General features: G+C 35.1%; 1 protein-coding gene across 1 annotated transcript; it reads right to left on the bottom strand.

Moving 5' to 3' along the window:
* Positions 1-5,796: 5,796 nt before the first annotated feature.
* LOC140964216 (auxin efflux carrier component 7-like) lies at positions 5,797-10,244 on the bottom strand. Its single transcript, XM_073423794.1, has 6 exons — positions 8,678-10,244; positions 8,288-8,573; positions 8,087-8,172; positions 7,277-7,434; positions 6,596-6,672; positions 5,797-6,507 (listed from the first exon to the last, which is right to left on the bottom strand). The coding sequence occupies exons 1-6, from the start codon at positions 9,948-9,950 to the stop codon at positions 6,441-6,443; spliced, it is 1,947 nt and encodes a 648-aa protein (XP_073279895.1). The 5' UTR covers positions 9,951-10,244; the 3' UTR covers positions 5,797-6,440.
* Positions 10,245-13,431: the final 3,187 nt, after the last annotated feature.

Here is a 13,431-nt window from a genome sequence, read left to right as displayed (position 1 = left end):
GTCGTGGATCACCAGAGCTAAAATAATATAAAAAGACTAAGTTTTGAATTTAGGAATTTTTTATTAAAGTTTGAGATTTTTCGGATTTAAAACGTCTAATTACGAATAAATTGGAATCAACTTATAAAATCATTTATAATCAATTTTTTTTTTATCTCCAATTAGCTGTTAAGATAATTTTCACATATTACATTACATGGAATCAACTTATAAAATCATTTATAATCCATTTTTTTTTTATCTCCAACAAGATACAGTTTTCAAATTCAACTCCTTGAACTTAACTATCTCAACGGGAATACATAATCCAATATTTGTGCACCCTCAATGGTTTAGGAATACAGCTGATCGTGGGTTCACAATATCATTTGATTCAGAATGACAATTATTCCTATTCGAGCTTACCCTAATTAGCCCAATTCTTTTCATCAACCCCATGATCAAGAATGTCAGAACTCAAGTCTGATTGCACCCATCGGATCATGGTAAGAGCGTTTAGTACCATCGTCTCATTATCAACTAGGTATTACTGATAGTGTCTGGAGGAACCTTAAGTTATGATTAGCGTACAGTACGATCCCTTCAATTCATATATCTCGATAGAATCTGCAACTATTAGTATATCGAGAGTTACAAATGAATTTGATAACGATGTGCTATATCTTTGAGTAATAATAGTGACATCGTATGTGCAACTAAGAAAACATATTTCCTTAAATCCTTGCGTTGGCCAGAGACTCCTTGATTAATTCATCAAATCACGTATGATATCTTCACCAGTACGCGAGCGGTATATCTACTACAATGCATTGACTCATATCTATTTTGAAACTGCACCCAACCTTGTCATCTGATGACCCTCAATGGAGTCGGTAAACGGGCCAAAGTGCATGCTAGTACGTAGAGCCTCTATGTTGTCCGGAGTCAAAGGATTTATGGTGTACTACCATAATTGTAGACTGTTACACTCGATAAGTGATGGTTTAGTATGATGAACCTACACGGACTCGTAGTCGGACCAGGGCACGGGGTCCGTGTACTCCAGTTTTTGGGAAAATTTTTATTGATTGTTTTGGGGTTTCACGTCATAGTTTAGTATGATGATTAAACGAGGTCAAGTCCCGAGTGATCTAAAATGTCATAAGCTATTTATTTAATTCAGTGGTGAGTACGAATACCTACGTCTAAGTTATGCATGAACGGGGATCTCATGTATGTGGCAGTGGATCTTCCCTATCAGCCCATTGCTGTGGTTTACTCTGATCAGGCATATTTATGTATGGGTCACTTGTTTTGAAACATGTCTCTATGCAAAATGATGTTATGTATGCTCAAATATGTATGAAGCAAGCATGTTCACGAAAAGTTTTATGTTGATCGCACGTCTATGTATGTATGTACGTATGTTCAATCTTATGTATGCATGTTCAAGTTCAATTATGTACGTTCTATTTTAAAGTTGCATGTGATTTTATTACGTATTACTTGTTATACCCAGTTTATACATGTTGAGTCTTTAGACTCACTAGACTTAATTGATGCAGGTGAGGATGACTTTGAGGAGACGAGGGGTGAGGACCAGTGAGCTAGCTTGAACTAAGCGGGAGGCTAAACCCGAGGACCGCCAAAGTTTTAAGAAATTATGCAATGTTCAAATACTCTGTTTTTATGTTACTGTCATGATGTTTAGACAAATGCTTTAGCAAAATTTTAAATTTCGAACGTTTTGTTGCAAATATTTTTGGGAACGGATTATGGATGATTACAATTGAAAAGCTTATTTGGTATTTAAGAAAATTTTTATTTTTCCGTTAATTTTAGAGTAGTTCAAAAATACGGTACGTTACACTTTATTTCTGGAATAGATCACACTAAATATCTAAACGAAGTTTGCATCGAGATTGTCGAAATTTCATAAATCTGCCGGCAGCGCGATGGAAGAGTGGCCGAAAAATTTCCCTCAAAACTATGGGGTGGCCGAAAACCTTGGGTGGAGGAGATAAGGGAGAAAAACTTTGGTTTTAGTGTAAAAATTATGTTATTTCACATAACACTTATGAAATATTTAAAAATTTTGATTCTTGGTCACATCAAGAATCCTATTTGAATGAGAACACTATAATTCTATTATTCAAAATTTCTCATGTATATATTTTCTACTCTTGAAAATATCATGCATAATTAAATAATTATAAACATTTGATAATACTATATAATTTTTCATGAGAATTTTGCAATTATTAGTCATCACTATTAATATTATTATTTAATCAATTGATTCTAAATTCACTAAACATATAATCGTGACATGATTGTAACCTCAACCGATGATCAGATAATGTTAATGTGTCAAGGGTACAAATCTCAGTCATTTAATGGAAATAAAAATTTCAAATGACAAAATTTTCCGCTAATCCATTTTTGTCAACTATCAGTTTTGTGAACTCCTTCACTAAAACAGACAATTCAACTCTCCTCACTTAATTAGATGTTAAGATAATTTTCACATATTACATTACATGGAATCAACTTATAAAATCATTTATAATCAATTTTTTTTATCTCCAATTAGCTGTTAAGATAATTTTCACATATTACATTACATGGAATCAACTTATAAAATCATTTATAATCAATTTTTTTTGATCTCCAGCAAACTACAGTTGTCAAATTCAACTCCTTGAACTTAACTATCTCAACGGGAACACATAATCCAATATTTGTGCACCCTCAATGGTTTAGGAATACAGCTGGTCGTGAGTTCACAATATCATTTGATTCAGAATGACAATTATTCCTATTCTTGCTTACCCTAATTAGCTCAATTCTTTTCATCAACCCCATGATCAAGATTGTCAGAACTCAAGTCTGATTGCACTCATCGGATTATGGTAAGAGAGTCTAGTATCATCGTGTCATGATCAACTAGGTATTACTGATAGTGTCTGGAGGAACCTTAAGTTATGGTCAGCGTACAGTACGATCCCTTCAATTCATATATCCCGATATAAATTGCAAATATTAGTATATCGAGAGTTACAAATGAATTTTATAACGATGTGCTATATCTTTGAGTAATAATATTGACATCGTATGTGCAACTAGGAAAACATATTTCCTTAAATCCTTGCGTTGGCCAAAGACTCCTTGATTAATTCATCAAATCACGTATGATATCTTCACTTGTAGGTGAGCGGTATATCCACTACAATGCATGGACTCATATCTATTTCGAAACTGCACCCAACCTTGTCATCTGATGACCCTCAATGGAGTCGGTAAACGGGCCAAAGTGCATGCTAGTACGTAGAGCATCTATGTTGTCTGGAGTCAAGGATTAATGGTGTACTACCATAATCGTAGACTGTTACACTCGATAAGTGATGATCACTTGGACAGTACGAGGGAAGGTTTTTCAGTGCATTATCAAATCATCACTCATATGTATAAATGGAATCTCTATGCCCTTACAAATGAAACATGTAGCTTACATAACAGATGTTAGTTTCAAGCTCAAGCGACATTTATCTTTATTTTAGGCGGCTGAATCGACTAAGAAGTTGTTTAGAATATACGGTATATGGTACGCTTGCTAATGAATTTTATGATCTTACGTCCTCTTGGTACTTATAGTATATTCAAAGACTTTATCTATGCAGCTTACATATACATATAAAGTAAATGTCATAATTGGATAAAATCGTAAAATATTATTAAAATAAATATTCTTTTTATATAAGAGTTAATTATAAGAGTCAATTAAAGTTCAACCCACAAGTTTGCTCGCTGAACACTTACTCTAACAATATTGCATGACTCGTCGATGTTTTTAGTGCGTATCCCTGATTCTTGAAATCGTACTGGATCCAAATTCAAAATTGAATTGAACCATACTCGTACCAAGAACTTTACAAATACACGATTCCTGTATACAAAAGTTGAACTCGAGATCTTACATATCCGAGATTTTTACCAATCGTGTCGTCAGGAATCGACCTTGATCGATTCTTTCAACAACCAGAATTGTGAATTATGTATACGAACTATTGATAAGTGTGCATAGTAAAGCATAAAAGGGTGGTGTTGTTGAACCATCACCACCCTAGCATGAGTGACAACTCATAAAATAGGACCATTGGTCCATAAAATACTACTCAAAAGCCCCTTTGGACTCACTGTTATTTATCCCTTTTCATTATTAATTTTTTTATTTTGCACCAAACTCTAATCCATCTTTCCTAACAATCAAGTTCTTTTTTGGCAAAAATTTAAACATCGATCAAAGCTAAATGAAAAGTTTTTGTGCTTTCAAAGACACCTAGGTCCCCGTCCAATTCTCTTTAATTATCTAATTGAACCTTTTTCATTTTTTATAAATATAATGCGTATGATATGTTAATATTTTTTATATATTAAATCATAGAGCAAGAAGCATATTATATAATTAAAATAGTAATATATATTATTATATCCAAAGAGAAGTGACATGATAAATTAAATATGTATTTAATGTTTTAAATACACATTGATATTTTGAGAAATACAAACGCATGCATGAAAAAGGTACCAACATGATTGCCATTAGACTTACAAAACTTTAAGTAAAAAATCTTTTTGGTTAGTGGGGTTGTGAGCAATTGGTTAGTGCATGATAAAGTGGAATTTGAGAATATTATTACTTAATTTCACATTAAGAGATACTAATAGTAAATAGATCGGGGACAACTGTTGTGATGAATTGTGCCAATGCCCCTTTTCCAAAATTAGTAAGCTAAAATTAGGGATGTCAATCGGGTCGGTGTGGGTCGGGTTTCGGATCAACTCGCGAATTTTTTTTAACCCGAACTCAACCCTAACCCTAACACGAACCCGAAACAACCCGAAAACCCCCAACCCGAACATGAAACCGTCTAACCCAACTCAACCCGTCTAACCCGAATTATTTTTCTTTTTTTATTTTTTTTAAAAAAATTTAATGAAAAATATTCAAAAAATAAAAAATAATAATATTATTTTAATTTAGACATATAATAACAAAATTTTCCGATTTAAATTTGAAAATTTAATTGTAAAAAATTAAAAGTATATTTACTAAATTAATTAATAAGTGTTAAAAAAATAAAAAATATACAAAATAAATATTAAATTATGAAAATTTATCATATAAATATGCAATAAATTTTGTTCAAACAAACAATATATAAAAATATAAGTAATATTTTCAAAAACAAAAGTTTTCGGGTCAACCCGCGACCCGACCCGACCCAACCCGAAACTCGTCTAACCTGACACTAACCTGAACCCACCCAACCCGAACCCGAAAAACCCTAATCCGAACTTGATTTTTTTCGTGTTAGATCATGTCAGGTTGACGGGTCGTGTTGTATTTTACCACCCTTAGCTAAAATCTCATTGATTTCTAAATTTATAGCCAAAAAAACTCTGTTCGACTCGTAATATTTTTGTAATATATTTACTTTTATGCATATATCACATAAAATTATCCAAAATTTAAAGTCCTCGAATTCGAAGCGAGTTCCATTTCAAGATAATAAAGAACTGATTTTCTTTTTCCTTGTTTTTTTTTTTTTGGTTTATAAAGGTTGCATGTACGTACCACGAAAATTAGCCTCCGTTGGCTTATAAAGATGTAGAGAGTACTTTATTTTACGTCATTTATTCTTGTACAGAAGAAAATATTTAAAGTCCACTTTAACTATTATAAAATTGGATCTACATAGCTCACTCATATCAATAGAGAGAATCATTTTCACGATCTAAAAGAGGAATAAAATATGATTTAACCACCAAACCCTTTTATCGATAACATCCAAAAGTAATTTACAAATGTCAAGTAAAACGACAAACGACACAAAATTACATTAACCAACGTCTAATTAATAAAACCAACACAAGGCCAAAGAAATTGACGAAAAATTTAAAGCAAAATTGTTCACTCGAGGAATGATTGTGGGAAAATTTGCCTTTTTGATAATAATATTTTATCCTTCCATGTCTTCCTCGTCCTTGTCTCCCCCTTGTGCATGCTAAACTAGTACACATAAATTCCTCCACGGATAATCATCGGTTGCACTAGGATGGATGGTTTTAATTTGCACGAAATGTTTCAACTCGAAAATAGATTTCAAACTCATAATATTCAAACAACACTCATACTGGGTGCATTTTAATATTCTATCATTACTACTAAACCATTTTCTAACTTAAATTCATCCAAAGATGTCAAAAAGATCTGAAACCATGGTCTTGGAAACCATTATTTCAGATACCTTGATCCGAACACGACGTAGCCCGATATGTCTATGGAAGAAGCAGAGATTTACTAAATTGAGTTCTTTCCTTCGAATCCAATGTCAGCCACTAAAGTAGGGGTTTATTTTGGCGCAGATTGCCACTCTTCGAACCATGTCTCGAGAGCTTTACAATCCGAGCAGTATGTAATAAACCAAAGTGATCGGTAACGCGATCAACATTCCGAAAATAACCCTGAAATTGTAAATGTAAAAAAAATAAATAAACACTAGTATCCTAGAACTAAATTAAATCTAAAAAAGTTTGTTGGAAATGTACTCACATAGTGCTAAGTATAGCTGGATGGACATTGTATTCTTTGGCAAACACAAATGGAACAATCCCTTGTGGGAGTGCAGCCTATTGGATAAGCATAAATGTCAGAAAACATCACACAGTATTCAGCAGATGAAACGGCTTTGATTACAATAATTATGTCGTCTATATATATATATATTAAATACATACATATACATATAAATATTAAATAGGAAAATAAATAAAATTATACTTTAATGTTAGTATACAGTTCCGTCATTATTTTAAATTTGCCCCAACATTTTGTCTTTTTTTCCCTACAAGTTGTGCATGGTCCCGAGATCACATGGTTCGCGAAATTTGAACCCTCTGAATCTTTCACATGTTGGATAGAGACCAACTCTTCGTTAACCGCGATTCTTTTTTAATATTATATCGAAATTGAGTCGACTAAATCGACAAACTGTAAGCAAAATAAAAATAAAAATAAGGCTCCATTCGATAAAATTGTTTTTGCGATTCTTTGTTTTTTTATGTCACCTAATTCAAATAAAAAAATTAATTAATAGTACATATTATTATTTTTTGAAAATAAACATTATATAAACTCTAAATTTGCTAATTATGTCCTTATAATATGATGCATGTGTGTTCCTATGGACCCTTATTTTTAAATGCAAACGTTTAATGAGAAAGCAAAAGTCACCTGCACGATTGCGACGTGGAGGAGGGTACCACGAAGACCAACCACTATGGAGGCCACCGCCATTACTGCCGGGCCGGTGAGGAATCTAACCGCCATGGCGAAGGACGCCACCGTGTTCCCGCATGCGATCAGCTTCGGTTGGAGGGCCATAAACAAACCTGTCGAAACACGGAAAGTTTCCACCTCCATCAAACATTCCCACTAATCACGACATGAACTAGTCGGTACACGCTAATAATAATCACGAAAAATTGATCAGCAGACAGACACCAACGGATCATTTCGGGAAAAAAATATTAATATTATATATGCTAGCTGTTCTTGACCCACCCAGGGTGCTAGCTAATGCCCCGTCTGGGTAAAGGTACCCATTATCGTCGGTCCCATATGTCGGGTGGTTCATTGCAAAGCAATAAATTCTTGAATAACACTTGTGGATAACATTTGTGGTGTGTGAGAAAGATGAGTGGCCAAAATTTTAGCAATAAAAAGAGAGCTAAATCATTGTGCCACCATCCAAGAATGCGAGGCCAAATCAATCAGTATCCAAGTCATAAATTCGAAACATACGGGTGCGTGTGTTAAAAGAACAAAGAGTAACAAAGCATACAGGGGAAGTTGTCAACAATCAAAGATAGAAATTTCAAGAAAAGCGTTCCTATAATAAGTAGCGTTTAACATAAGGATAACTGAGATAAGTAACCTTGGTTAAACATGAATTGTAAAAATAAATGTGGCCACGGTTATTTCTTTAAATGTACGAGCAAATACAAGTATACCAGTTCAAGAAAGTGTATATAGGATCCTTACCTAAGCTAAACATAGCCATTCCAAGCCCAGCATCAGAGAGTATAGAGATAGACTTTGCTACAATTTTAGGCATTTCCACACCCCACCTGTGATTAAAAAAACATCCTCGTATTCATTAACCAATCACGGGTCTTGAAAGTTTCATGTATCAAATTTGAATAGTAATCCCCTCGTGATCGAATTCTAGATTCACTAACTTACCTGAACGAGACTAGAGACCAGATGAGACCAATTAGGCTGGAATAAGTGTTGGGGTTGCGGATAAGTTTACGCCAAACCATGATCAATATTAGGCGAGTCATGACACTTGCCGGGGGAAGGGATTTCACGCCTCCGGCGGTTCTCGGGTCGAGCTCGGTGGTGGAGCTAGCCCCGAGTTTTGAAAGCCCTGGGGGACCGTCTTTATCTCTGTCATCATTGCCGTGGTCCCTGCCACCGCCGTTGAAGCTGAAGTTTTCCCCGCCAAATTGGCCGGTTTGAGAAACACCTACAGTATAAAAATCCCAGGAAAGCATAATCAAACACCTTGGTATCACAGAATTAAGAAAACAAATCAATTCACAACAATGGGTTTAACTATGGAGTAATCACCTTTAGCCTCCCCATTCTGAGGGTTATCGGAGACCAACAACTTGATTTCCTTGGCACCATGTTCGGATCTCCCGGACTGCTCGGAAGCGCCAAAATCATGCCCTCCGAAGACGTGCAAGCCACCTCCTCCACGGCCTTCCGACACCGGGGAAGCGCTTGAGCTCCACACAAACATGTGAAGCTCTTTCGCGTCGTGGCCTGGTTTATTCCCCTGTTGCTGGAGCTGAGACTGATGCGTTTTCCCGGTTTTCGGTACCGTGGAGGAGATCTCCGGATTCGGAGCAGGATAAGAACTCGGAACACTCTTCCCCGCATAGTGCCCGAATCTGGGTGAACTAACTAAACCCCCCGGAGCACAGTTTTCTTCAAAATTCGACGGTCGCGGAGTCGGGCCCCTGGAGGATTGAACAGAGTACATATCGCCCATGTTGTAGTTCGACAATCTCCCCGTATCCGAGTTCCCGAAATTCGACAGCCGCCCCCCAAATCCCATCATCGAGTAAAAATCAGAGTGGTTAAAATTAGAAGCCCGCGGAGTTGGATTTCTCGAAGAACTAAGACTATAAATCTCAGCTCCAGTCAAATTCGAAGGCCTTGGGGTCACTCCAGTGAACGAACCATGCCCGAGTGAACGCCGCGACGCATTCGATTTCCTCACAGTGACATGTAATTTCCCATCGTTCCCGATTTCAGCATCCGTCTCAAGAAAATCTTGTCCATCCAAAGAGACTACATCGGATTCCACCTTGAAGGAAACAATGGAAGCTGCGGTCTCCGGAAACTGCTCCATTATCAGCATCTTCGCGCCGCGGTACTCAAACAGAAACAGCAGCAGAGTGTACCAGATTATGCATTGGAGCACCACAACCTGCACCATGAGGCTGCCGGAATACTCCCCGTACATGGAAATCAGCAACGGGATCCCCATCACGAGCGTGTTAGGGAGAGTGGAGAGGGAGAAGATGGTGATAGACCACTCCAAGCTGCCATTTTTAGTGAAATTCGCCCACAAACAAAGAACCACCAGCATGATGACTTTCTGCAGAGAGTCAGCAGCGATAAATTTGAAGTTCATGGCGTAAATGTTGTTGGAGGAAATGAAGTGGAAAGAGAGAAGCGGGACGGCGAAAATGGCGACGAATCGGTTGATGCCGGAGCACTGATCCGGCGTGAAGATCTTCCACCACCGGACGGAGCCGTAGGCCAGGATCATGGCCACGTAGAGAGGGACCATGGCGGTCAGAACAACGTAAAGATCGTGCCAGCTGATCATTTTCTCTGGTTTTCAAGAAAAATGGACCAAAGTTCTTGAATAAAAAGCACTTCTTTTCCACACACAAATTTGTTCTCGCGATTGTGGATGATTTTCAGAGGAGGAAAAGAGCAGATTGGGGAAGCGAAACCCGTTATATAAGCACCACTGACTGAAGGAATTTGTGTTCTTTTTCTGTAGGGAAAACAGAACTGAGTAGTCCTTGTTGCAGAAGCTGTGGAGTGAATATCTCGAAGTACTTATAGAGAGAGAGGAGTAGATGTGGTGTCTAAAGGTAGTGCAAGTTACTGAGGATGATGGGTATATTGGTGTATATTTATACATGTGGTGAAGCTTGTCTTGGATAGAACTGATTGAACCGGATCACAAACCAAGTCAATTAATCGGTTTGATAGAGCGTGGTTGTAAAAAGAGTGAAAAGAGATCAAGTATTACGAGTTAACATTGTAAATTTGAATTTAGAGTAGTTTTTTTGTGATACGGTTTCACGATCTTTATCTGTGAGACGGGTCAAGTCTATCGATATTTACAATAAAAAATAATACTCTTTACATAAAAAGTAATACTTTTTCATGGATGACCCAAAATTTTGATTTTAAGATAAATGAATGAGCACAATATTATCCACGGTTAAAAAAATAATAGCATTCAAAAAATGAATTTTGAACTACTTGACTATATTTATGTGATCCTACACTTAGATCATCTATAACAACAAAATCTATTTTGATGTAAATTTTACACTAAAATAGTGCGATTTCTGCATCAAATACAACATCCATCTCTAACCTATTTACTTCAAATCTTACACCAAAATAAATATTATCGAAATATTATTTTATTTTATATATATTAATTATTGTATTTTATCTAATATATTTTAAATTATGAATACGTTTTATTATTAAAAAATTTAAATAATAATATTTAAGTTTATAATTTAATTATATAACATAAATTAAATTATATATAATATCAATTAATATACGAAATTGATTGTCTAGTTTGTTTATACAAAATGAATATAAATTATATAATATTTAAATTTTGGAGGATCAGGATCAAATTTACCAGATTATTGATTCTCTAGTTTGTTTATCTTCTAAAAGTATTTTCCTTTCTATTATTGTCTTTTATTTGCATTTGTATTTGAATTATGTGTTTCAAGTTGCATTTGTATTTCAATTATCTTTTTCAATTTATTTATGAATTGTATTGTTATATTAATTTTTTGTATTTATATTAAATTATATTAATTANACCAAATTTAACGCAGGCCAAAATAACGTAGCCTCCATTGGAGAAAAATTTGCTACACCAAAATGGTGTTAGCCTTGGAGACTTTGTCTATATTAATAAATTGATGTCTCTTTTAAAATTTATGTATGGTCATGAATATTTGCCGCAATTCCGTGTCTTTTCCATATTTTCAATTTTTGCGTGAGAATGATTTCGTATTCATTAAAAACAATCCAAAAATTGAAGGAACAATGGTCAAATAATAAAAAAATGCATATAGTAAGTAATATGAAACTAGTATTGAAAAGTTTATAGAATGATTGAGTTTTTTTTTTTTTTTTTAAGATGAACAATGTATATCACACAAGATGTTGATTTACAATATTTGTGATCCAAGATGCAATCTCTCCATTAAATCATCCTACATTATTCATCCTGAGAACACCATTTGTATCCTAGTCCTCGGTCGACAACTTGTAACAAATATGATAAATTATAAATGTCATTAAGACCAAGTCTCAAGCAAAACTTCATATCATGTCTGATTGCTGATAAATCAGCGTCTTTCACTGATCTAAGACGTCTAATAACACAAGCAGATGCACCCCTGACTGAACCAAAAGAATCTCTGATCACGGCCCCAACACTAAACCTGATTCTAGTATCATCATGACTTGCATCAACATCTAACCTCAAATGGTTCAGTGTTGGTGGAGTCCAAGTTTGTTCCATTGTTATCCTCGAATCAGATATTCATGTCAAATGCCTTATATCCTCTCAACCTCGCCGATTCAAAGAAATGCTAAGGATAGCCTCAGCTTCATCATTAGGGAAAGCATTTCTCACTTCTTGTTCATTCCACACCCCATCGTGTTGAAAGTACCTAGCCATTTTCAAATCAAGATTCGATAGCAAGTTAGGGCAATGCTGGAAAGTCCAGAATCCATGGATCGTGATGGGATGAAATAGATTGCCTATTACTGATTCTCCAACATATCATTTTATTCATAAGGTCTCGATCCCACAATAAAGAACGCGAAACAAAAATCAACATCCAAGATATCTTTGTGTTTGAAATATCTGCTTTTGAGAACTCTGGACATCAAGGATTTTGGGAATTGAATAATTCTCCACACTTGTTTAGCTAGTAACGTACGCTTTGTTGAAAGCTATTAATAAATTTCTGAAACTCGTAATGCCTCCCGCCCCTTAAGATTGCAAAGATTATCCCATTTTGTCAAGTGTATTCCCCTACTTCCACTATTCTCACACCACCAAAAATTAGCACAAACATGTTCAATTCTCCGGCACAGAGTGGACTGAAACAAGAGATAACATAGGATGAGATGGCTTGTAACGCTGTGGACCTATGGACCACCCATTGAAATAAACTTTGAAGTCCATCCTTATGTACAATTATTCTATGGTATTTTAAATCAATCTTGTAATGATACGTCAACGAAAGGAAAGAAATGTTATTTTTTGGAGATTTGAGGAAGGTAAGTCATTCTTCGAACTAATGCTATGGGGATTTTCTTAGTAAGATGGTGAAAAATAGATTTTGCTAATAATCAATTTATATTCGTACTTATTTTGTTAATAAAATTCATATTTATTATATAATTTGTAAATTGTTCGCATTTTTTTGATTTGGGATATGAGGGTAGATGGGTTTATTCGAGGTTGATAGAAAGATATTGTCATTCTGTCAAGGCCACATGTCAAGTAGATCAAAATACTTGACTAATTTTAGTTGAGAGCAGGTCTTTTGTGATACGGTCTCACGAATATTTATCTGTGAGACGGTCAACTCTATCGATATTCACAATAAAAAGTAATACTCTTAGCATAAAAAAAATAATATTTTTTCATGGATTACACAAATAAGAGATCCGTCTCACAAAATACGACCCGTGAGATCGTCTCATGTAATTTTTTGCCTTTAGCTGACATAAGGGTGAACCGTTACAAATTTTCGGAGAGGAAGAATATAGGAATTTTTTTAAAAAAAATTGGAGTAAGGATTTGACTCCATATGAAAGGTGCATAATGTTAAGGACTTTCCAGATGTTGTGGTTAATTTAAGTAAACACATATGGGCTCTATGTAGACGTGTGGCTAGTCTTGAAGGCTCAGATATATAAATTTAAGTCATACGGTTGTTAAAGAATTTATTTGGTGTGTGTTTAAATATGACCGACTCTCCTTTAATTATATACAAAGTGAAATTACCTATTCTCAT

Source organism: Primulina huaijiensis, chromosome 18, assembly GCF_012295235.1.
Source record: "Primulina huaijiensis isolate GDHJ02 chromosome 18, ASM1229523v2, whole genome shotgun sequence".
In the NCBI taxonomy this organism is placed as follows: Eukaryota; Viridiplantae; Streptophyta; class Magnoliopsida; order Lamiales; family Gesneriaceae; genus Primulina; species Primulina huaijiensis.
This window is presented reverse-complemented; position numbering and strand designations above follow the sequence as displayed.